Source organism: Equus caballus, chromosome 5, assembly GCF_041296265.1.
Source record: "Equus caballus isolate H_3958 breed thoroughbred chromosome 5, TB-T2T, whole genome shotgun sequence".
In the NCBI taxonomy this organism is placed as follows: domain Eukaryota; kingdom Metazoa; phylum Chordata; class Mammalia; order Perissodactyla; family Equidae; genus Equus; species Equus caballus.
This window is the reverse complement of record NC_091688.1, coordinates 58,553,115-58,579,228: the sequence shown is the minus strand read 5'-3', so window position 1 is coordinate 58,579,228 and position 26,114 is coordinate 58,553,115. Positions and strand designations below refer to the sequence as shown.

General features: G+C 46.1%; 1 protein-coding gene across 7 annotated transcripts in view; it reads left to right on the top strand.

The window, feature by feature from the left end:
• VANGL1 (VANGL planar cell polarity protein 1) overlaps positions 1-20,641 on the top strand; it is a 52,928-nt gene extending 32,287 nt beyond the window's left edge. For 5 of the 7 annotated variants that reach the window (XM_070267174.1, XM_023641372.2, XM_023641370.2 and 2 more), the window contains 4 exons: positions 7,002-7,135; positions 8,562-8,694; positions 9,577-9,811; positions 13,396-20,641. In XM_070267174.1, the coding sequence (XP_070123275.1) occupies positions 7,002-7,135; positions 8,562-8,694; positions 9,577-9,811; positions 13,396-13,656 (763 nt within the window). In that variant the 3' untranslated portion in view covers positions 13,657-20,641. Of the gene's footprint in view, positions 1-7,001; positions 7,136-8,561; positions 8,695-9,576; positions 9,812-12,966; positions 13,268-13,395 lie in introns of all 7 variants that reach the window. The other 2 variants (XR_011438747.1, XR_011438746.1) reach the window with 2 other exon arrangements.
• The last annotated feature ends 5,473 nt before the right edge of the window (positions 20,642-26,114 follow it).

Here is a 26,114-nt window from a genome sequence, read left to right as displayed (position 1 = left end):
CAGACTGGATAAGCTGTAAGGCCTTAATAGTTCTGGTTTTAACAGCATGTATTTAATTGCAGAAGCCACAAGCAAATCCATGGAAAAATGAATGAATAGGAAATAGACAACTGTGTGTGTGTGCATGTGTATATGCACAGATGCTTTTCTAGGCCTCAGCGCCCTTATCTACAAAGTAAGAGAGTTGGAAGGGAAGAGGTTTATGACCACAATTGTTTCCTTCAAGTACTTGGTGGGCTTTCACAAGAAGGAGGGGCTTGGGTCCAGGAGGAAGTGGTGGGTGGACCAATGGGTAGAATGTAAAGAAAGGTCATTTCAGTACTAAGCGAGAGTGAATTTTCAAGCAGAGGCTGGATGCTGTCTACAGTGTTATAAAAAGAGTTGGTGCGAGGATTGGGAGTTCAGATGAGATAGACTCATTTCTTTGATTCTTCTGTCTCTGCTTGGGTGAACAGTAAGATTTTCTGAATTTTGTGAAGAGTAAAATTTTGTGATTCAGTGTAAATGGAAGTTGGGTCATGGTTTTGTGCCCTTTTTAGATCGTATGACTAGTCTAGCCAGCAACCAACCCATCCCTTACTGCAAAATGCTCACACTCATTAGTAATATGACAATGTTTGATATTTGCTTTATAGTTTATAAATGCTCTCACTGGAGTTATTTCATTTGCTCTTCTCAACAACCACATGCATTAGTTGGTGTTATCTCTCCATCATGGGCCAAGAAATAGGCCAAGAAATGGGAAATGACTTATACAGGGTTATGGAGTAGCAGGATCAGATCTGGAATCCAGGCCTTCTGACTCAGCCCAGTGCATTTTCTACTTCATGTACCATGGGTGCCTCCCTGTTGTAGCTGGGCTTGATTTTCAGGAGGCTGAGGACTGGCAGGAAATACTGCAGAAAAACAGAGAGTAGCATAAATTTATGGTCTAAGTCCTTACGGAAAACTGTGCAGACGGGAGCTGTCCAGGTACGTATCCTGTGGTAGCACCCTTGTGGTGGGCCCTTGGTGGGCAGGGCAGTGCAGGCACACGAAGACGACAGATTGACCTCCGCAACCTACATGGACGTGGAAGCTCACGGTGCTGCCATTTATGAGCCATTTGCATTGGAACATTTAATCTTTAAAACCAACCCAAACCAGGCAAGGAGCTCCTCCTTGGGAAGCAGGAAGGTGGAGGGTGGACTCCTGAGTCTCCAGTATTTTTCCTGGCCTAAATGCCAATTGACTTTGAAGTCTTGGAAAGCCATAAAATTTGGAATTGCCCCATTGATATTTAAGCTCAAGAGATAACGGCCACAGGTGACACCAGACGTCAGCCAGACCTGGTATATTTAGATATCACAGTCTGTTGCTAGAATTTCTTTCTTTTTAAAGATATTTTTATTTTTCCTTTTTCTCCCCAAAGCCCCCCTGGTACATAGTTGTATATTTTTACATGTGAATCCTTCTAGTTGTGGCATGTGGGATGCCACCTCAGCACGGCTTGATAAGTGGTGCCATGTCCGCGCCCAGGATCCAAACCGGTGAAACCCTGGGCCACCAAAGTGGACCGTGTGAACTTAACCACTCGGCCATGGGGCCGGCCCCCTAGAATTTCTGACTAACTACCTACATCAGCCTTGCCCTCGTTATTTCATTAACCTTTCAGTAAACATTTTATACAGTTGAATATTTTGGAGCCCACTTATGTTATAGCAGGCTTTTCTTTGTTGTTATTCCCATCCTACAGATGAAGAACCTGAGGTTTGGAGAAATGAGTTAATTTGTTCAAGGCTGAGGAATAAGTGAAAGAGCCAAGAGTCGTGTTGCCTGGGACCAAAGCCTGCCCCACTGCACTATGCATCCTTTCCCCCACAGCAGATGTGCACAGAGCATGCAGGAGGCACAAATATGCAGGACGATAATTTGGTTTTGCTTTTGTTTTTCAGAATTTAACTTTCAAAAATAAGTCTTTCAGATTTTTGTGAACTAAAATTTGAACTGTGTTTGGAGGCACTTCTCTCCAAGTCTGTTTAAGAAATGCAGCACAAGGCGAGCCCCTCTTTTCCGTTGCCATGGCAGTTGTATAACAGTTGTCAACGACACTGGAAGTGTTTTTGTGGTTGATTAGACACAAAAGGCCACAGCATTTCACATTCCACCCTCTTTGTCCTGAAAAGAAACTAGGCCAGTAAGGCAACATGATCGACCGTAAATTTCAAATTTAAATGTGGCTGTTGAAGTCCCACAGACATTTGTGCTGATCCGTTGCTGCCCTGTCTTTTCCATGAGTTCAAGTTTAGACCAGCAGCCACCAAGCAGAGTTAAGGGGGTTACCTTCCCGTTGGTAACAACATTAGCCTTTTCTGACCTTGAGTATTCCATCATCCATGTTGTCTTTTCCTATGCATTCTGGGATACCTGTATTTGTGTTTCTATGTGTAGGTCTCAAGTGAATTTCTCTTAGAGCTGTGTGTATCCCTATGCTGTTTTCCACAAATGCACGTGGGCTATGAAAGGGTGTTTCCCTGGTTAGTGACCTGGGAGGGAGTATTGGATGCGTTATTAACTGAGCTCAGAGTGCTCACCTTGGGAGAGTGCTCCTTGCCATGAGTTTTTGGTGGCGCCATGTCCACAGTCTGTCATCAGGCCTCACCTGCCTGTGACATAGAGTTTCTGCAGAAGGATTGTTTGGTCAGGTTCCTGCCTATCATCTCTGAATATGACAATGATACAAAAGAGATGGCGGGTTTCTCACCAACTTGGTTTTTCTTGCCTCCCTCCTTCCCCAGAGATGATCTGGTCGGGAGACTGGGACTAGTGTAAGGGTTTGATTTTGTTCATCTCTGAGGCTCTTTTTGCCTCTGAAACACCGTGGTTTTAGGAAATGTGTACTCAGGACTGATCCTATACCTGTGGGAACTCTAGAGTTTCCTAAAAGAGCAAGTTGAGCCAATGAGTACTGTCTAGTCCAACGAGGTGTCCCTTGTGCGTGCGGGACTCTCTCAGGCACACCTGTTGAAGAGGGAGACTGGCACACTTGGAGACCTCACAAGTCAAGTGTGATGGCTGTTGATGCTGTGAGTTAAGGGATGGGTCAGTGGGGACCAGAGAGTTGGAAAAGCCTTCTTAAAAGAAATTGGTCCTGCTTTTGCCTTGTAAGATGCCATATTTGGAGGATGCCGAGCAATAGAGGCAGGAAGAAACTGAACCTTGCCACTGGCTGAGGAAAAGGGTACTCCTGCATCCTGGCACGCTGGGGCCAGGACATAGACCAATGCCAGGGTGCCCTGCAGGATGTCCCCTCTGTTGGTGCTTAATTGTCCTTTCTTTTACTAGAAACCCAAATGATATATTAGTAGTATGGTATTTTTATCCTAAAGTCACTTATCTAACAAACTCAGCCAATCCAAAGCATTAATCGGGAGCCAGAATAGAAATGAATCAGACCTCAGATGTCGGATTGAAATAGACATCAGACTCCTGTGCCACAGCAGGTATCACTTATCTGGAGCAGAGCTCCTTACTTGGTCCTCAAAGCTCCTTTTCTTTGTTTATACCCAGGTTGAGGGTGTTTGAGACAGAAAGATGATTGCCAGAGGCAGGTAGGTTGACAGCATCAAGGAATGACTTTGATAGCCAGTAGTAAGGGAGAATATAGGGAAGATGGGAAGAAACAGCCTTGAGTGCTCCGCCTGCGCTGCAGCGTGGGGCATGCGGACACGTGGCCTCTGCCTCCTGTGGGGTCTGACGTCTCCACTGTGTTGGGTACATGGCGTAGCTCATAATTAATGCATGTGATAATCATCCTGAGTCACCCACAGGAATTAAATTATATATTACATAGCTTACTCTCTTAAAAAAGGTAAAGAAAGGCATCTTGGATTTCAATCCAAATCTCTTTTTAAATTTGGGGGCTTCGGTTGTGTGTTCTTTTCGGTTATGTGGAACTTCTCATGCCCCAGCATTGCTAGATGTGTCAAGTGTTGCACGGTCGGTTTTCTGTAGGCGAGGGCGTGCACCACTCTCAGAGGCGTTTCTAAACTTCCCCTGAGAGTCCTTCAGCTCCGAGTCAGCTTGTCGGCGTGGGAGGCTGGCCAGGTCCACGGTGGTTCTGGCGCATTCTGGTGCCTCTGTTGAGATGATGGTGCTGGAGGAAGAGAACGCCACCTGAACTTTCCCCTTTGTTCAGTTTTTCTCAGCGAATTTTCTGGAGCTTTGGGAGGACTGTGAGACCCACTATCATAATGTCAGCGGCTCCTGTCCAGTGTCACCCACCCACTCCCGAGCACTCCCCAAGCTGCGGGGCTTTGGTGGGAGGCGGGCTGTGCAGCAGGCTGGACTGGCCCCAGTGCGGAGCCGCTGCTTAGGCCCATGCTGGAAGGTGGCGGGGTGTGCAGTGCACGCCCTGGCACAGGGACCCTGCTGGAGCTGGGCATGGGCAGACACCCCTCCCAAGGGCAGCACAGTGCGCTCTCTGTGGTTTCGGTGTGGAGGATTGAGAAATAGGGTCACCAGGCTCCCATCCAGTTCCCCCACCCGCCTCGCAGGTCCCGTCTGAGTTACTGTGAGTCCCTGGGCTCCTCCTTGCGGCCTGGCTGAACAGCAAAGCCAAAGCCAACAACCACAAGAGGCCTTGCTTTGAAGATGAGACTGAGAATAACCTCTGAGTTGCCTTTTAATTTTTAAATTTTGATCAGGGAAAGAGTTTCCTGCTGGGATCCAGGAGCCTAGAGATCTTTCCATGTCAGTATAGGAGTGTGGCATGAAATAGTTGCACCCCAGCATGTCTGTGTGCATGAACTGAGACTTGTTTCTGTGGGAGGGGCTCCTTGTCTCACAAAGCCCAGAGACTATGGAAAAGTGGTCCCCGGGGGCGGCAGGTGGGATAGGTGCAGAAGAGGGCGTGTCTGTGTGTGTGTTGTCGGAGAGAGGACTGGGGTGGACCTCTGATGGAGTGGAGAACAAGCGCCTGCCCTGCTTTGAAGAATCCCAGGGACAGAGGGGCCAGGAGGAGCTGGGCTGTGCTGTGCTGACTGGAGACCCACCGGGCAAGGCTCAGCTGAGCAGAGAGGACTTCTTCACGAAGCTCTCTGCCACACAGACCTCCACTCAGAGACCACTCCCCTTCCTCAGGGGCTGCTGTTGCACCCGCCCAAGCCCCGGGCAGTCAGAGCTCTTCTCCTTGCTCTTCTGCTTGCTCAACCCTGTGTATTCATTCCAGTTTGTTGTCATAGGGATCCTGTTCTACGTGTGCCGGGCTAAGGAGCAGCTCCTTCCGTCTTGTCTGCATTCCCAGGGCTTGGCAGACGTGGTGCTTAAATAGGAAAGTGAGGAGTGAGCAACTTTCTAGTAACTGAATGACTAGGGCTTTCAAAATGTGGATTTACTCTTAGGAATCTTATTCTTCCATCATGCAAGGTTGGCCTCGTCCGATTTCCCCAGCCTCGCGTGAGCGTCCATATCTAAGTTGATACCAAGCACCAACTGAAAGCAGACCACTCATGGAGACGCTGTTGGGCTATAAGTAAGAAAGCTTTGCCATGGCTCTGCTCTCATGGAGGTTAACTTACTTCTTCTGGATCATTTTTGGATTTCATGTTAGACTCCGAGGGGAGAGCCCCAAGGGGAGCTGAGGGGTAGGTTGACAAAGCATCCAGTTGATAGGTAGGGGCTGCTTTGTCTTGGTGTGCAGTCAAGATCCCTTAGCCACCCAGGGAGCTGTGAAACACAGTATGGTCATCCAGGAATCGAGGGCAGCCCTGTCCTGGTGCCCAGGCTGTTGTAAATAATCCCTGTAAGCTTATCTACTTAGCAGGGGATTAAGAAAGAAAATATTAAGGGCAAGATAAAAATAAATTTGTGGAGTTTAGCACACTGGTGGTTGGTGTCAGCGCATATATACACTGTCCCACAGAGGCCACACATCACGGGGAAAGAGTACAAATTGGAGGTTTGCAAATCCAGATTGGAGTCCATCTCTCCTGTTTTGTAGGTACATGCTGTTGTGTAGGTCATAGATTTTTGAACCTCAATTTTCTTACCTTGAATGATAATGGAGGTCAAATGAGATGGTATGTGAAAACCTGTACTGTATTGTTACAAGTCACTCCTTGAAGTGGTGTCTTGCATCTGTGACCAAGAGTGTGTCCTGCTGCTGCCACTCCCAAGTGTGGGCCCCTCCCTCATCCAGCCTCCTGCCTGTTGGCGTTACCTCTTCTCTGCTATGCTATATTCTGAGGGGCCGAGCAGGTGATAGGTTAAGATCACAGGACATCAGGGCGGGGAGATCCCCTTTGTACACCCCTCCTGAGGGCCAGAGACAACAGTCCAAGGGGCAGGATGCCGGTAGACCAAGAAAGATGGAAATCTCAGCTGAGGCTCATGGGCTCCAGGGAAAGCGGCTTGCTTCCTCTGACAGAGGGAGTGCTAGCTGGCCTGGGGTCGCTGGGATAGAACGAAGAGGAGGATCTGGGTTAACTGTCTGCGGCCGGCTCCTTTCACGGGTCCTCTGCCTGTGCGGCTGTAGTTCTGATCTATAGAAAAACCTGAAACCAGCATTGCTCACACCAGGGCACTGAGGTGGAGGGGGAACTGGCCCAGGACCTGAGAACTTGAATCTACACCTCCTTCTTCTCTCCTTAGCTCTGCCGCCGTCTGTAGGTCTCTTGACCTTTTTTGGGTCCTCAGTTTCCTCTTTTGTAAACTGGGTTAAATAGGAAACTTTTGTGTAACCTGAATAAATCTAAGTTATAAGTTATAACTTTCTCCTTTCTCAACTATTGGCTAGATGGGATGTGGCTGGGAGAGGGCACAGAAGCCGTTTGATGGCGGGTCTCAGTTTCATTTTAAATTCTCATCCTGGAGACAGAAGGTGTGCTGAAGCCAGTAGCCTTCTGTGTGACGTTGTCCTCAGCGTTTTGTTATTTCGCCTGCTACCAAAGGAGGACTTTTATCCCTAAAGACCTGCTTATTCAGTGAAAAAGCTTTGCATTAATTTTGCCCTCTTTTTTCAGTATCCAGCGAGCGGCATTGGTGGTTCTGGAAAATTACTATAAAGATTTCACCATCTATAACCCCAACCTCCTAACAGCCTCCAAGTTCCGAGCAGCCAAGCACATGGCGGGGCTGAAAGTGTACAACGTAGATGGTACGTACGTGCCTTGAGACACTGTCTCTGGGCTGTAGGAGCACAGTTCGGGCAGCTGTTTAGCTTAAACTTTATGGTCCATTTGGTTCAACCTCCTCTCAGTGTTTGTCTTTATATTACATTCTTATTTCAGAACAATTTCTTTCTCCTTTTCTTTTTTTTTTTGCAGGCAAGCATATTTTCAGAGGAATGTTGATTTATAGTCTGCGTATGTGGGAGGTTCATTCATTTTGGGATTTTATGATTGAAAACAATAGTGATGTGTGTTTCCTGCCTCCTGCTGGGAACATCTTATATTGAAAGCTATTAGGAAAGGACTGCTTTTCAAAATTTGGATAAATTACCCAAAGACTCAGCTACCCAAACCCATTAAGACTGTAACTCTCCGTAGTTCAGACATCTGGTGAGATACTTACAGGCATTTCTCAATCCTGGCTAAGAGCTGGAGTTGAGTGGGTGGCAGGAGGCCAGAGGCCGGGCAGGGGACATCAGAGCTGGGTTTCAGGCTATCATATGGTTAAGTGTAAGAAACAGGACACCGTGTCATTTCTTCCTGGGCACCTTGGGTCAGTGCAAGAGCTTCACAGACCCTAGAAGAGGATCATGTTGTTAGCAAGTCAAGTGATTTATAGACAGTGTCATTTTTGGTGGCAGTATCCTCCCCCCTCCCCCGCAGCTTTTTTTGGCTATATGAGATGTGCACACTCTCATGAATCCCGTAGCATTAGTAAATTTCACCTGTGATCTGAAACTTAGCAAAAATTCCCACTAGCAAAATCAAGTCATTAGCCAAGTAGGTGATACATAAGAAAGCATGTGATCTGCCTTGACTTTCTGAAAAGTTAAGTGGTTAGGGGAATAAGACCAGGAGTTCTAAGTCTGTATTAATAAATGGGCCATTTTGCAAGTCCCCAAGCCTTGGTATTTTCTGTAGAAGTTATGGCTACCATGACGTTCCAGCATGGCCTGTTTTCCTGTGTGGTCGATGTCTCCATGTGCCTTTGACTTTCTTTCTCCTCTGTCCTGTCCTCCCCATCCCTCTCATTGTCTTCTTGGTGAAATGTGATGTAGCAGCTGCCCTTATGGCCAAACTGAAACTTTCTGTAACAGATGGTAAGTAGAATCTTGAGCACACTCTGTGTACTACTTTTGGCCAACATTTTAATTATTGAGCATTCTTCGTCTCCTTCTGGGTTCTTTATCCATTTCCACTGATCAAATTCGGGTTTAGGGCGATTTCCTTCCTCTTGTGAGCATATCGAATGCAGAGCAGGTTACTGTTCACCCCCTGGGAAGTTACTTTGGGGATTTCTGTATGTGCTTCACAGGATGGACAGTACTGACAGCCTGTGGTCCTAGTTTCCTGCTCTGTTTCGCAACCCCATGGCATTAAAACTCTTCTTCCTCCTCTGTCTTTTCCCAAAAGGCCCCAGTAGCAACGCCACTGGTCAGTCCCGGGCGATGATCGCCGCGGCCGCTCGCCGCAGGGACTCCAGCCACAACGAGTTGTATTATGAAGAGGCGGAACATGAACGGCGGGTGAAGAAGCGGAGAGCAAGGTATATGGCCCCCCTGGCTCCAACACCCTCTTGTAGTAGACACTTTTTTCTCCATGAGAATGAAGTTTCAGTTTATAAACATGACCTGTGTGAGCCTTTGGAGTGTATCCTGCTCCAGTGTCTCCCAAACTTCAGCATGCGTCCGCGTCTCTGGGAGGGCTTGTTCAGACACGGATCTCAGGTTCCAGGCCCACCCGCAAGCTCACTTACTATTCAGTAGGTCTGGAGTTGAGCCCAAGAGTTTGCATTTCTTACAAACTCCAAGCTAATGCTGAAGCTGCTGGCCTGCGGCCCATGCTTCTAATGGCCCCATCCTGCACCCCCTTGCTAGTTTTCAAGATCTGATTATATTAATTGAAGTGGACAAAGGTGATTTCCATCGTGTGTGCTGGGCCTCTTCCTTCCTTTTTCCCAGAGGCTGCTGGTGTGGGTGGCTCGACCAAGGGGATGCACCTCTGGCTCTTTGTCAGGCTGTTTCTGTACCACAGCCACCTCTCTGTGCCTGCAGAGCTTTTTATGGCCAGAGTTTGAGGGACCTTAGAATTCTTTTCATCTAACCCTTCATCAGAGAGATGAAAAGGATCCACGTGAATCTCCCAAGGTCATGAGTGATAGAATTGAGAACAGAAATCATCTCCCAGTCCCAGGGCTCCTTCCTCATCACCCATAGCCCCCATGCCACGTGTTCACCTTTGCCTTCCTTTCTCCCTCCCTCCCCTCTCCACCATCTGGAGTGTCAGCTAAGGATGCGAGCCTTGGGTGGGCTGGTGGCAGGCTAGGATGCAGCAGGTAGGCAGGAGTCGCTCCAGGTCCTTCTGACTGCTCTCTTCTCAAGCCCTGCACCAGGCGCCGTCCTGATTGCTGTGTTTCATTGCCTTCCAGGCTGGTGGTTGCAGTGGAGGAGGCCTTCATCCACATCCAGCGTCTCCAGGCCGAGGAGCAACAGAAAGCCCCGGGAGAGGTGATGGACCCCAGGGAGGCCGCCCAGGCCATCTTCCCCTCCATGGCCCGGGCCCTGCAGAAGTACCTGCGCACCACTCGGCAGCAGCACTACCACAGCATGGAGAGCATCCTGCAGCACCTGGCCTTCTGCATCACCAATAGCATGACCCCAAAGGTGCGGCTTGTCACCAAGCCTGGGAAGTCCTGGTTAGGGTTTTATGGGGAGTGATAAAGTCAAAAGCTTCTCTAGAGCCCTAACTAATAAGAATTAATGATTCTCATTTATTTTATATTGTTTTGGTACAGTCGTTTTTGAAATCTGCCTTTTGAAGGCCTCCAGATTCAAGCATAAGAAGGACTTTCACTTGGAGACCATATAGATAGTAGTTAGGGGTACTTTGTGGGTCCTGGAGCCGAGCTGACTCCTTGTGACCTGGCTGCTCCACCAACCAGCTGGGAAACCTTGGGCACATAGCTTAACGACTCTGTGCCTCACTTTCCTAATCTGTAAATTGGGAATAGTACTAATACCTACCTTCCTGGATTGTTGTGGGAACTAAAAGAGTTCATTCATGTGAAGTGCTTAAAACAGTGCCTGTCACATGGTGAGGACTGAATAAGCGGCTGTTGCTATGAACGGTAGAAATGATGCCATCACGTCGTTAGGCATTTTGGATGTTATGGAGTTAGTTTTACTGAATGGCTTTTGGATTATGATGTAAGCACACTTTCAGGGATATTATGGGAAATGGCCATGTATCTGATAGAGGGGTGTGGCCAAGGGTTTAGCAGATGACCTCTCCTCAGACAGAGGCTGGTTCAGATCCTGGCGCCACCACTTAATTGGTTTGTGACTGTGTAAGTAACTCTATGCTTGTTTCCTCTTTTACAAAATGGGGGTAATAGTAGTATCTACCTGATAGGGTTGTCGTGTGAAAGTTGTATTAAATATGGCAACATGACACGTAAATCATGTGGTAGACAGTAAATGAGCTTGGCACATTGTACACATGGAACATTTGCAAGCTGGTGGTGTTAGTATAGGGACCAGTGTTCATACATTGCCCTGTACAGCTGCTGGTTGTGTGGTCACTAATTAGTAACAACCCTTGGGAAAGCAGTACAGAAATACTCAGTAAGAAACCATCAGGTTTCCCATATTCTTTGACTCCCTAATCCCTCTCCTAGAAAAAGTATTCAGCACAGTCAGATATATGTGAATGCACATGAAGGTGATTTTTGCAAAAATAATCTGGAACTCCCAACTGGAAATAACTTAAAAATAGAACAGAGGCTTATAAATTATGCTATATCACCTGTTGAAACATAGAAGAATCTTTGTTAGAATATTAAGTTGCAAAAAGCAGAATGCGAAAAAGTATGAGCATTGTGGTTTCAGATGAGTGCCATGTGCCTGCCTGTGCCAAAGGAGAGCTCTTACCACGTGGAACGGGGCCGTTGTTTTCCTTATTTCAAAATTTTTTAAAGTTTCCTGGTTGCTTTCTTTTTCATTTAAAAAATGTATACTTTTCTGAATTAAAAAATAATCTTCTTTGTGCAGAAACCCAAACATTAAAGAAAAGTATAATGTACAAAGTGAAGTTTTCATTCCCTTACCAAACTGTTCTGACTGATAAGGAGTTTGTGTGCATTCTTTCGGAGGAAATGTGTGTGTGTGTTTAAAGCAGAAATAAGGGGGAAAAAAAACAGAAATGGGATCTCATATCATATATACACACACACACGTACATATAGTTTGGAAACTTGCTTTTTTCACTTAAAGCTGTCTCTGGCTGTTTTTCCATGCCCGCATTCCCAGATCTCTATCACACAGATCTAACTGTTCTCTTTAAAGCTGGACCTTACTTCCATGGATACTGTGATTTGTTTCACTGGTTGCTATTGATGCACATTTGGACTAAGATCTTGCGTTGGTTTAAACCAGGAATTGGCTGTTTTTATTAATCAAGTGTTATTGGAACTCAGCCACACCCTTTTATTTACATGTCGTCTGTGGCTGCTTTCTCTCCACACAGGCAGAGTTGAGTCGTAGTGACAGGGTGTAGCTTGCAAAGCCGAAAATATTTACACTTAGAGAAAAGTTTGCTAACCCCTGGTCTAAACAGTGTTGCAGTGAATATCTTTCTTACATACTTCTTTGTGCATTTGTGCAAGAATTTCTGAAGGATACATTTCTAGTAGAGGAACAGCTGGATCAAAGGAGTAGATCCTGCCACATTACCCTTCCGAGGGTGTCACTGTGTTACACTTGTGCCTCTGGAGTAGGAGACTGTTTATTTCCGCCACACGCTCGACAGCATTCAGTGTGATCACTCTTTTTAATCATTGCCCATATAAGAAGAGGAACATATACTTTTCATTTTAAGTCCTGTTTCTTTAATTATTAATGTGGTAGAACATCTCATATGTTAATTTTGCATTAATATTTATTCTTCTATGAATTATCTTATTTCATTTCTCTAATTGTTGAGCTGTTTTTACATCAGAAGTGTGTTGAGGCACCGCTCTATTTTTTGCCTTAGGACATATGCTTACAGGGCAGAAACAAGGTACCTGGGAGCAGAGCTGAGGTCTAGATGGAAGGGGCTGCCGCTTAGAAACCATCCTTGACCTGCCTCCAGGACCACAGAATGTCTCCTAATATTTTCTGATCGTATCACTGGCTTGTTCTTTCTTCTTCCTTGCAGCTCAAGTGTTATATTTCTTGATTTAATACACATGCTCTTGAGCTCCTAGTGTGTGCCAGGCACATTGGAAATTCGCATTTAAAAAATAGGTCCTGCCCTCTGGGAGAGGAAAGTCCAGTGTGGGGGCAGACAAGCAAGTCGGCAATGATTGTTCAGAAAGTAAAAATGTCACACAGGAGTCATGCCAATGATTATAGGCGCTTCGAGGGGGCCATGTTAATCTGTCTGAGAGATTCAGAGAGTGGTTTGAGAAGATTTAAAGGGCAGAGGGCTTTGCTGAAGGACCACATTCAGCAGGAGGAGCAGCACCTGTGAAGGTGGGGGAAGTCAGAGAGCTCCAAGGAGCTAAGCCCTGCTGGAGCCGAGGACTTGTGAGAGGGGAGGTGGACGTGGGTCTGGCCACCCCTTGGACTTGCCGTGTGCACAATCGATCCAACGTAAAATAACCGTTGCTCATTGGTTGTACTTACCTTGTGCCCTTTCATCCTCGGCAGCCCTGGGAGTTAGTGCTGTTATCATCTGCCCTTACTGAGAGGTTAACTGACTTGTCCAAAGTCACACAGCTCGTGAGTGGTAGAGCACGCATTTTTGTGCATGACAGTGTATCCCTTTATTTACTCAGCTCATATTTCTGGAGTGTTTCTCTGTGCCTGGGACTTGCCCTGAGGAGCTTTCGGAGTAGGAGGAGGCAGCCCTACAAACAGGGACAAGCAGTGGCATGTGCACTGGGGCCCGTACCCTTGGACTGGGCTGGTGCCTCGTCGATGGCTTCTGGGCAGACTTGATAGCAGCCACCCCACCCTCCTTCACCTCTGTGCTTACCACCGTCTTCACCTTCTGGTTGGAAGTTGGCAAAGGGACCTGAGACATCTTCCCTCCCCAGCAAGCACTCAGTTGTGAGGGGCTGATGGGAATTTGGTGTGGTAAGCTGGGCTCTGACTGGGTTTCTTGGGAAGACATTTTTCACAGGTGTGGGAACAGGGGGGCCTCCTGGCAACACTGCCCTTGGAGCGAGTGTTTCTTCCTAATGGCCTCTCTCCTCTCCTCCCAGGCCTTCCTGGAACGGTACCTCAGCGCTGGGCCCACCCTGCAGTATGACAAGGAGCGCTGGCTCTCGACGCAGTGGAGACTCGTCAGTGATGAGGCTGTGACTAACGGATTACGGGATGGAATCGTGTTCGTCCTTAAGTGCTTGGACTTCAGCCTCGTGGTCAATGTGAAGAAAATTCCATTCATCGTACTCTCTGAAGAGTTCATAGACCCCAAATCTCACAAATTTGTGCTTCGCTTACAGTCTGAGACATCGGTTTAAAAGTTCTATATTTGTGGCTTTATTAAAGAAAAAAAAAGAATATATAAAGAGAAATATATGTATACCAGAGGGGCATCGTTTTTTATTATTCTTCTTTGCTGACTGACACTGGCAGATGATAGACCAGTACCCTTTGACCATCTGCACTTTATTTGGAAGGAAGTGGGGGATGTCTGCTCTGGGAAGAAGTGACCCACGACGTCTGACTCTTGTGGATGGGACTTCTCGAGAAGCCGTTCCCTGGCGTTTCTGTGACAGCTGTAAACCAAAGCAGAGCTGGCGGTCCTTGGGAGCCTCGCCTTACAACAACTAGTCCCTGCCTTTCGTCCAGCACCACGCGCTCCCATTGCTTCTGGTTGACCCACTCTTAATCTTCTAGGGGACACATCTTTCTTCTGTTTCAGGAAACTAGACACGACGTGTCCACATGTGGGTTTGTGTATGTAAGTGTCCAGTACCACATCGCCCGTGGGGGCCGCGGGCCATTCGGGAAATGCCTGCCTTCATCTTTGTTCTTTGTTGCCTTAGGTTCTGCAGAGAAAGATCACAACAAAAAATGTGCACTATCAGTTTACAGCTCTTAATGATTTTATTTTCTTCCCAAAGAGAAAAATCCACCTGCCCTGTTTCTGACCCTGCTTCCCTCCTGGCTTGAGCAGGTAGCCCTTTCCTAACCCTGTGATTGCCCACCCCTCTCCCCCCATCCCGCCCTCTCCAGCACGTGCCACACCCCCACCTGGCTGGCAGGCTGGCCAGGGAAGCCCAGCCATCAGAGCTGCCTGGGACCCAGCTCTGCACATGTGCCCTCGGGCTCTGTGCACGGCCTCCGCTGGGTCCCGAGATTGTTTGCATAGGGAACTGTGGAATGCCCACGGGGTAGAACACAGGGAGAGTAAGCCACTAGAATGTCCCTTCTGGGCCGCACAGGGGCCCCTCTCCTCCCAGTTGTCATCCTCACTGCTCACACAGAGCAGGAGCGAGACTTACACTGTGACTGAGACTGGCGGGTTCAGCGTGGAGCCTCTGATTTCCCAGGGAGATCAGTTCTCGCAGAGCTTCGTAGCAAGCTGCCCTGCCGAGGGAGACCCAAACAATACAGACCCGCTGCTGCAGCCGCCCACTCCCTGATGTCTCACCACCGTCACTGTGCAACTCACCTCCACCACTTGCTCCCAGATGGGGGCTTGTTCGGCCCCTGGTGGTGCAGTTACTTTAGTTGTTGGTAAAGTGGGAAGAAGGAATGGACAAGCTGCAGAGCTTGGGGAAAGGAAAGTGGGGAGCCAGTCTTATGGTGCAGAGCACTCATCCGTGATCTGTTCCTTACTGCAGCTGGTTCTAGTGGGCTTTCCCCTGGCCTGGGGCAGCCCACGTGGCCGGGCTGTGGGTGGAGGAGCCATCCTGGCGGAGCCGGGCTCTGGGGAGCTCCTTATGGAGCCACATCCAGACACCAGGCGGGCCATCTGTGCCTCTGTTTGCCATCCTGTATCCGCGACAGACCCTTCCAAAGTATTCACTCTTACTTTTCCCAGGTATTTAGAGTAATCAGTTACCTTGCTTTAGGAAAGAATGACACTGTCCAAATGCTCTGCACCTGTGTGTTCACATGTTCCCTTACTGATTTATGCATTCCTCAAGTGGTACAGATTTGTCTATCATTTTTTATAATCAAAATTGGCTTTGGATGTTTGTAATACACCTGTACCTGCAAAAGTAAACAGCATTCTTGAATCAACAGGCTTCAGCTCAAAAGGAAGATGTGTTGGAAAAGAAGAAGGAGAAACAAGTCAGTTTGGCATGGAGCCAAGATGTTCTATTTAGCTACATGGTTCTGTTTATGAAAAACACATGCCATGTAACCATGGTGCTTTTGTTTTCTGTAGTTTTTGCCTTTAGGTCCCTTCAAACTGGACATTCCTTACGATGATATCTTTCTCAGGAAATATATTTTGGGAGATGGGGCAAGGGATGGTGGATGTGTATGAGACTTTGGCTGCATAAATGTTATAGTGTCCCAGATAAATGTGTCAGAGACTGCTGCTTCAGGAACACAGCAGTTGGAAGTGCCATAAATAGTTCGTATAGTTCATATATAGAACATACAGTTCATAATGACACTGCTCGTCCACGTCTGGAAATCCTGTGCTTCCAGCCCTCTCTGACAGAAGGGGTTAAGTTGGATTCGTTGCTCTGGTGCGTGCATTCCCTGCAGGGTGAAGAAAGGTTTAAATTAAAGAATTTATTTTATCTCTACCCCTTTCCCTCTCTCCCAGTCTTTGCATAGGGGAATGTCAAACTTTATGAAATTATTGTTTCTGTTTTAAATTGAATATCGATTTTTTTTACACTGACTTTGTATTGAGCCCTTTTTGAAAGAGTAACAAAATAAAATGCAGGATCTTTGTATAAAGCCTTTGCACTTTCAAACTCTTAATAGCTTGAGTTACCGGTGCAGTGGGAACAATGTAAATGACGTTTAAAAAATTTAAGGTTTCAGAAAGCTGCGTCACACGATTGAACACAATGCGTTTTTATTTCAGTTCTTGGAACCAAGAGGCTGTTCTTTTTAAAAGGGGTAAACAGTGCCCGAGGACTGGTAGAATATATGGTATGTCCACATCAGAGGAGACAGGATTTCGTTTGCCTTAAATGTTTATAGATTTTCTATGACTTTCAACCTAAGTTATTAAAATGTGAACAGTAAATGTTACAGACTCGAATAGCTTAATGAGGAGTGCGTGTCTGAGATGGCTCCCTTCCCTGGTAAGGTTTTCGCCAGTGGATAACTTTCATTCTTAAGTGTGTCCTTTTGAAGATAATGACAGTTTTTAATCGCCCGTGAACTGAAGGTTAAAATTTAAAAAGTCTGCATTCTTAGAGTTGGAAGGAATTTTAAGGTTTTGTAGTTCATCCATCCTTCGCGTTATCAGTTAAGTCAAAACGTGTAATACTTTCGCTGCAACTTACAAACCCCAGAGAAAAGGCTTGACCAGTTTTTTGCCCAACTGTCATCTCCCTTTCTCCCCCTCTGTCTTTCCTTTTCAAATCTACGGCCAGGACAAAGTCCGTACAGCTAATGGGTATATGTAGGTGGCACAGGCACGTGTGCGCACACACGCACACGTGTGTGTGCGTGTGTGTATGTGTGTGGCATTGCAGCTTATTGCTAGAGCTTGGACCTCTTTGCTGGGGAGGTTGTGGCTGTGCTGGTGTGTGTTGGACAGGGCAGAGGTGCTCCCCTCTCCGCCATCCTTGGTGGTGGACCAGGACTCTCCTTCTTGCGTCTCCTCTTCACTTTTGCGTGCATGCATCTAGATACGGCTGTAGCTCGGTGGCAAGCCGCGAGCTTGTTGGGCCCACAGAAATGGGTTACCCTGCCCCTCCTCACCCCCGACCCTTGGTGGGGAGAGTGTCCAGTCCCTCAGTGAAACCAACAAAATCGGGTCCCTGGCTTACTCTTTTCTATCTGGGCCCTGCTGTGTAAGGCTTCCTAAATGGAGTCGCTATTTGTGTGTGAGTATGTGTTTCTGTACGTGTGAGCATTTCTCCGAGTGTGGTTACCAGATGGACAGATGGACGGCAGGTTTATGTTCGACATCCGAACATCTGTGTTCTCTGTGGCAGATGGGTGTGTATCATCACATGACTTGCGTGTGTGTTGATGTGGGTGAGTGTGAGCGTGTGTGTTTCCATGCATGCCCTATATTTGAGAGACTTCTTAACGGCACTCATCTTTGGGGAGGGTACTCTAAAGCCAGTTACCTCTCTCTCCCCTCCTTTATTCCCTTCCCTCAGTTCTACTGGCTTCTCCCCAGGAGTAAGTGGCTTTAGCACAGAAATGTCTTCTGGAGAGCCTGCTGTCCTGCAGGCAGGTCCATTAGACTCTTTCTTGCCTCAGGACCTTATAGCAAGAAACAGAAAGAAAGATCAAGTTCTGTGATAATTACTGCTCCAACTTCATCACCCCGGAAGCCTTAATCTGTATTTCTCAATATAATAAAAATTGAGCTTCATAAAAAGTAAGATTGATTACTAAAAGTAGCACAGAAATGTTAACAATATTTAAATAGTCCAGCAGACCCTGCGATTGTAAAGTGATGTAAAGTGCTTTATGGATCTTGTTACAAAAAAAATAAATCACTACTGTGAATTTACTACTATGTAACCTTGTGGTCATATTCCATTATAAATAAAATGAGCTGTTCTTAAGCCCATAGCACAGTTCTTGAATGGTGGTCAACGTGGTAGTGAATTGAGGTCGTTTAGACACTACGTCGAAATCGCTGTATTGAGTTTAACCAAGAGGATGCTCAGAAAATTATATTTTGGACCCCTTTTTTGACAAAACATTTGGTCAAAGAAGGAAGAGAAGGGTACTAACACGTGTTTATCAGGTATTGTATGTTAGGTACTGTTCTAGAATGTGGATTCCTTTAGGGTAGTGGTTATCTCAATTTTTCAGGTGAGAAAAAGGACGATCAGAGAGGGAGGGACTTGCCCAAGGTCTCATGGCCACTAAATGGGATTTCAAATCTAATGTGTGCTTCCAATCCCTCAGTCACTGTACCTTGAGGTATTCTCTGAATGATTTGGCATTTTGGGATGTGGAGGAGGGACCTGGGGACACTTAACCTTGAATCAGAGCCTGGAGCGAGGGGTTTGTCAGAGGTGGAATGGCTTATGTTTGTTCGCTTTTGCTTTGCACCAGAGGTGTGGACCCAGGAGAAGCTTCTCCACCGTGCTGGCTGATTTCTTAGGATTTTCAATGGAAAGAACTTGAGAATCCCCCTTCCCCCAGGAAAACCAATCTTGCCAGTGTTGCACAGACCCAATGCTGTTGTTCCTGGCACCCTCCCTTTGCTTTTGCCTCTCCCGTCCTCCACCCCCACCCTCCTGGCTTGGGCAGGTGTGGACCTGGGGCAAGTGTGCACGTGGCGGAGGTGTGCAGGGACTGACCTGGCCCCCTCCTTAGCTGAGGAAGCTTCTTCCTGGTGCTTTGTCAACATTATCCCCAACCAACCGCTTCCCCTGGTTGGGGTGGGAGAGGAACAGCCCACAGGCCCAGCCTAGGGTCGTTTGGAACTGGAGTCCCAGTGTCCATCCCTGAGATCTGTGTTCTCCGCAAGCACTTTGCATCCCACTGTTTTTCCCCACATTTGCCCTCAGGAGTTTTAACAGAACAGACATAAACCAGGACTGAAAACACTATTTTCCTCTATTGCAGTGTCTGTAAGTTTGAGTTCGGTTGTGCATAGACTACCTTTTTCTCCCCTGCTGTTTGCTTTCAGCGGAGGACGGGAAAGGGGAGGTGCTGCTCACTAGGAATTACGACGGATTTCCAAAGGGTAGGTGAGAAATGTACAACTCCTGAATAGAATTAGATTTTAGGACCCTGAGTCCCTCTTACCAGGCCTGTCCCATTCCTACTTAGATAACCCAATTAGTTTTGTTTCACCTGTAAAATAAATCTCTTTAATGGGTTGTTTTAAAGTCTCCCCAGCACAACAGATTTCTCATACTTGCAGCAACACAGTGAACGGTTACTTCCAATATGGTGCTAAGAATCTATAATTCATGTCTCTCTCAGCTTGAAAACATCAGTGTTTTGTCCTTGTCTTAGTGGAATAAAAACACTCTTAAGCCTTGGGGAAAAATGTGACAACCCCCCAGGGGTTGAGTGTCTTTGACACCTTTATTTTGAGTGTCTTTGATACTTCTTTTGGCACTGAAATAATATTTGGATAAATATATTTGAATGTACAGCTGTCTGGTTTTGTATTCGCTTATATTTATCTGAGCTTTCCCTTATGACCGTGACCTTTCATTCTGAAGGAGCTCATCGTTTAGGAGGTTTTCACCCCGACAAAGCCCTCAGCCTAGGAAAGCTGGTGAGGACCAGAGACTGTTGCTCAGGGAATTACTGAGGGGACCTGGGCATCTGATGTGCAGGTGACAAGTCTAGTTCAATTCATGTTGTAGGGAATTTAGACAGTTACACATCATCGCCATCCCAGGGGCCAGGGGGAAAAATGTGGCAGTTGCTTTTCACTTGCCAGCACCCCTCAGTTACAGGAATATTCTCTTAGTGGTGTTCATCATTCTTAAAAAAAAAACAACAACATAGGAAAATCCAAACTTTGCTGATAATTCCGTGTTTTTATAAGGGATTCACCGTAGGCTTTAAATAGCAAACTCCTCTGGGACCCCTAAATTATGACATGAGTAACCAAATTTGATTTCCAAGCAGCTGTTGATGAGCACAGCTTTTGCATTGTGTGAGACACCAGCGGAGATTGGGGCAGGGGATGCCGGATGCTGGCTCACTTGGGTGGAGCGTGTAACCTGCCTTGTGGTTGACCCTTCCTCAAAGATGCTAGAGAGAAGGCCAGAGAAGTCTGGGCCAGCACTTATTCAAGAAAAGTTTATTTGATAATCACTTTTGTGCTGAAAGAACTTTACATTCCTGGATTTATAATCCAGCATCAACCTGGAAAGTTCAGTGACAAAACCATCTGTCTCTACCTCATGTAGCCATAACCATCATGCAAAGATGTGGCCAAGTGTCTTTGGTGGTCTCTCTTGTTAGTTAATCCTGCACTTCGTAACCAGGAGGGGCAGTTTGTGACTATCAGCCTCTAGTCACAATCACTGTCTGTGCATGACAAGTCTGAGTGTGACTTTCTGCATAAACTGGGTGGTGGGCTCTATTGAGTCATTTCCAACATATAAAAAAAAATGAATGAATGAATTACACTTGCAGCAACTGTCTGCACACGTACATGTACATGCATTCCTAAGTGTCTGCTTGAAACGTCTTCTCCTTGGAACAGTAGTAACAGTGTTAGTGTCTATGAGGGACATAGTGTACCTGGCGTCTAAGTTATTTTGTTCTTTTTTGGGTCCCCCATCCCAATTAACTGTAAAACATTTTACATGTTGCAATTTTTTATGCTGTAAAACCTGGAAAGTAAACTGAAATCCCAAATCACTTCCTTTTTTCATGTGATTATTTCAATCTAAAAAGTTTTGCTCTTTACGGAACATTTTCACTCTTGCGTAACTTTGATGCCCTCTTAAAGATAACCTGTCAGGTTTCTCTGAAAACCAAGGCAATTATGATGATAAATTGAATGGGAAAGTAGGATTGCCATCGTAACAAAACTACGGGTTGCAATCATTTTACGGTTAAGAGAATGTTTTAAATGGATTACTGAAAATTAAATTCTTAGGCTCTAAAACTTGGAGGTGAAACAGGTCTTTCAAGTAAATCACCAAATGAAAAAAGATCTTTGAGTTAAGTAAAGAGAGAAAAGTGTGAGGCCCTGGATTTGTGAGTGGGGTGAATATTGGATCATTTTTGTGAGTGGCTACATAATTCAGTTTAAATTATTGACTTACTTTAGATAGGTCTGTTTAAAGGGAACTTGATTATTTAACAAAGAAATGCTGGCCCTTGCCTTCTGCCATGCTCAGCTCTCCCTTACCTGTACAAAATGCTGAAGGCATACAATCAAATTCTCACTATTGCATGGATAAGAATCAGAGATAGCAACAGATTAGAACATATGCATTGTATAGCTTATTGATCAGCTCTGTTTCTCTGGGCCATCAGCCGAAATGTGCACAATTTATATCTGCACAAGCAAAGCCTACTAGAGAAAAGATTAAAGCTGGGTGCAGACATCAACCAAAGGCTACTCTCTTTTTCACTCATTACCTGTGATACAGCTATAGAATTGTGGACGAGTTTTGAGAATATCATATGATAAACTATCAGATTATGGAAGTGGGGTGTGGGTATCAGGATGGCACCATATAAAGCACTGTCTGCTGGCCCAGTGCCGAGACAGGGCCCACCAGAGGCAGTGGGATGGGCAGAACCCCCGCTTACAGAGAGACTTGGTAATTCCCTAGTGGTGTCAACATGTCATGCAAACATCTTCTAGTTGTACAGGCTGATGTTGACATGGAGAATCAAAACTATGTTTGACTTTCAGGTGTATTCTCTGTATGGATATCTGAGTGTGTGTCTGCAGTTCTGAGAATTCGTAATACCTCAGAAAGTGATGATGCATTTGTAGAACTGACACAAAGTGCTTTAGACAGTTTTTCCTTTCTAGCATCCCGCTCAGCTCTCCCATCTCCCACTTACTTTTGTCTTTGTGGTCTGCATGTGGTAAAGTTGTAAGAATCTATTTACTGAATATTCCAATGAGCGAATGAATGAATGAGAATGTGACAGTACACTCAATGCTAAAACTACTGGCTATAACCTAATCATATATGATTATTTTAGGGGAATCGTTGGCATCTTGTGGGTGCATTGAGAATTCTGGTTGTCACTGCTCTAAAGAGTTCAGATTGATAAACTACCAGACTAATCTGAAAGAGGTCCTTAATTCACCTTGCAAACATTTGAGTGTGCACTTGCAGACTCAAATAAATGAACTGACATTTAGGTGGCTGTGGTCATTCCATTCCCAGAGAGTGGAGCCTGAGACTTCTGCCTTCATCCCTACACATCTTTGCTTCCCGTCACCATGGCTATATTTCCGGGGGACTTTGCTAGCTGGAGGAAAGAAAACATCTCCCGCTGGAAACTTTCTCACTGAGCCGAGGAGATTTTGTGCTCCTATTTCTTTAGCAATTGGCTGCCCTAAGCAAATCTGAGCAGATGATACTGTGTTGCCAAGAACTTCTTAGGATAAGATTGACTTTTGATAATCACTAGCACATTCTTAATGGTACTAATAGCTGTTAAATTAGCTTTGCATAGGGCTCAGAGAGTATTTAGTCAAACAAGATTTATTAAGTACCTATCAGAACTTAGGCACTGAGGATAGAACAGAATCAGCCAAAGTCTTTTCCCTAAGGTTGCTTTCAGACTAACAGGAGGAGGAAGACATACACCTAAAAGTATAATAAATTGCAGGTTCTGTAAGAGAACTCTGCATGGGGTACGGTGAGGGCTCAGCAGAGGAGGCGGCCAATTTGCCTGAGGCATGACTGGAAAAGGGTCATAGAGTGTATCTTACCTTTACTTAAAATAAGATAGCTGGGAGTTTTCCAGGCAGGCACAGATGGGGAAGGACAGGCATTCCAGTAGCTGGAACAGCATGAGCCAAAGCTTGGAGGTATTAAGCAGCCAGTCAGCTTCTCCAGCTTCAGGTTCTGACAATAGAAGGAGCAGGTGGGTGGGAGGCACACTGAGAGTTGAGGCTGATGAGAGACTGCTCACATAGACCTCCAGCATCCTGCAAAGGAAGTTGGCTTTGACCCCGTGACAAAGCAAGACCTGACCCCCTAGCCTCCTAGCTCATTGCCAGTGGTGCTGTCTTGACTTCCACTAAAATAACAACTGGGTGCCATAGTCCCAAATGAGGCATTTGGATGCCATAATTCCAAGATGGAGGCTCCATGTATGCAGCGGGAATCACCCCAGCTGGTCCAGTGAGCCCAGACACCGCCAGCATCAGCACTGCTCGGGCTTTGCTTTCCTCCTACAGAGGAGAGACACTTCGAGGGCTTGTGGTTTACAAGATCCACCCCGTTTCTCCTCCCTGAACTCACAGTCCAGAGCCTAAACTCAACATTTGGCAGTCAAAACCTTTCCATTCATAGCTTGCTCTTTGGCCTCTTGGTCTTTAAAAACAAAACTTTTTTTTAACACCTATCAGGAATACAGAGCCACTGAAGCATTTTAAGCTTGTGTGTGATGTGATCAGGTTTTCATTTGAGGAAGATCACTTGACTGCAGTGTCCAGGCTGGATTGGAGACGGGAGAGCAGTCGGAACCTTGCGGTAACAGGGCTGAGAGGTTGTAAAGCCTCAGTTACGCAGTAGGAGTGGGTGAAGAGAAGAGGACAGGACTTGCTCCCTGTTAGATGTGGGAGTGGGGACAACGAAATGGCTCTAAGATTTCTGGCTTGAACACTGTCAGAGGCAGATGCCTCTTCCGCACTCCTCTGCTTCTGTGAAGAAGGACCTTTTCCTAAATGCTGCTGGCTTCTTGCCCAGTCCTTAGCCCTGTCCTGAGATGGAGCTGTTACCTGGTTAGTGGTCAACAGCCATTGTCCATGTTTCTTAGGGTGAAATTCTTAGGGTGAAGTTAGTGTGTGGGGGGAGGGGATCCAGTCCTTTTCTGTTTCCTCTCCATCCTTACCCACTGAGGGTCAATGGCCTGGTCATCTCTGCTCTTCTGATTTCCTGGGTGGCCTGCACTTGGAGGCAGGAAACTGGGAAGCCCACGCTAATCTCTAGTCTCCAAATTACTGCTTTTACATAATAATGGCAATATTTTGCACTGCTGACTTTGGACTAATTTCTCAGTTGGTTCAAATCTCAGTCAGGAAAAGAGGGCTACTTTTTAAGGGCACCCTTTTAAAGCCCTACAGCTAGGTTCATATGAGGTGCCTATGGGACATCCAGACGAAGCTGTCCAGGGGAGAGAATTGGAGTGAGGGGCCTGGCTCTCAGGAGAGGCCTGGCTGGAGACAGATGGCGTTGGAAACCACAGGCTGGATGAGACCACCCAGAGGAGTGGGAAGAGGGGTGGTTCCCAACCCTGGCTCATGTCAGTCCTCAGTGACTCTTTTTAAAATGCAGATGGTCAGGCCTCAGCTCTGGAGATGGTGTATTAGGAGGTCTGGACTGGTGACAGGTGTCTGTGTTTTCTAAAATAAGCGTGAGTATGATTTGCAGGCTCACTGAGCAGAGTCGAGCAGCGCTGGTGAGAGTGAGAAATTCAAGGACAGAGCTGCAGACCCATCAGCACTTAGGGGGATGTAGATATCTGCATGTATTGGAGATTGTTGATCAAAAGCTATCAGATAATAACCTCTTTCTGGTTCTAAGTGATACAAACTAGGGCCTGGACAATACACAACCTTGCACAACCTTGTTACAGAAAAGACAAACTCATTTCAAGTTGAGATGATATTCTAAAGAAATACATTGAAAATGATGGTGCATTCTTGATAAGACCATGATTTTTTCCCTAACTGAATGGCCATATCTTTCAGTTGTAGTTAGCCTACATTTCCAATAGTGTTTAAAATTATGGGCTCCAGAATGAAAGGTGAAAAAGCGTCTTGGCTTAAGCAGTGAAAAAGCATCATGGGAAATTCACTTGAGTCCATCGCCAGACATCGTCTGAGGAAAAGAAATGGAATTCTTTGATTGTTTAACTTAAGGAATTCAACTCAGTTTAAATCCTTGCTTTAAGTGTAGAAACGAGGTTCCATTTACAGTCCTTTAAAGTGTTTGTGTGACTCTGGGAAAATTACTTGAGTTTCCTGTGTCTTAGTTTCCTCGTCTGTAAAATTGGGATAATAACAAGACCCATCTCATAAGACCTGTGTAAGGATTCAGTGAGATAATACATGTGAAGCACATAGCATAGTGCGCCAGGCACGTACCAAACATTCAATAAATATCAGCTTACAAAGTTTTAGACCAATAACCAAACAGCACTGCTGCTTACGGATAAGACTAGCTGAACACTCAGTGCTTCTAGTCCAGGAGCACCGTGACATGATTTAAACTGCATATTACCCAGCCTCTGAGAACAAGGGGATTTTCCAGGGCTGGGAAATAGACCACTTTCATGACAGAGCACATTCCTTGACTGTGTGAAAGGCTAGCTTCAAAGATTGCTTTGAAAATTTACCGCCCAGAGAGCTTTTTTGAGGTGTGGTTGGGCCTGACTGGATGGCAACGTAGCCTAGCTTGGGAAGTGACTGCCTTGTTTTGTAAGGGGGAGAAATAAAAATGAGGAGGTCTTATAAGCATCATTGTCCAACAGTGCTGATTAATCAATTATTCACCCATCAATGCAATAAATGATTATCTACTTTGTGCTGAGCAAAGTGCGAGGTCCTGAGGATATAAAGATAAATAAATTCCTTGTCTCTGAGGAGCCTACAATTTAGTGAAAGGACAGGCGTGCAAATATGTGTTACAATTTAAATAAGTGCAATGATTCGGGGTATACACCAAATGCCATGGGAGCAGAGAGGAAAGGGGCCTCCTTGGGTCACCCAGGCCATTGGATAGATGGTGATATTACTCATCCAAACTGGGACTCCATGAAGAAGAGGAGGAGAGTTTAAGGGAGAAGGTAATAGTTTGGGTTTTGTTATGTTGTTTGAAGTGCTTGTGCAACACCCAAACCAGGATGTCCAGAAGCAGCTGAATGAGTGAGTATAAAACTAAAGAAAGTGGTGAAGGTTAGAGACCCAGTCTTGGAGGTCATTAGCACCTAGGTGGTAGCTGATGAGCCTGGGTAATGGCACCTTGGAAGAATGTTAGAGTTGAGAGAGACTGTGAAACACTAACAGCTAAAGGGCAGGCTGAGGAAGACAGGCCATAAAGGAAAACGGAGCAGGAACAGAGAGGTAGAATGGGAGCCGAGAGAGAACGAGCAGCATGAGAAAAGTCAAGAGAGGATTTTCAAGATAGTC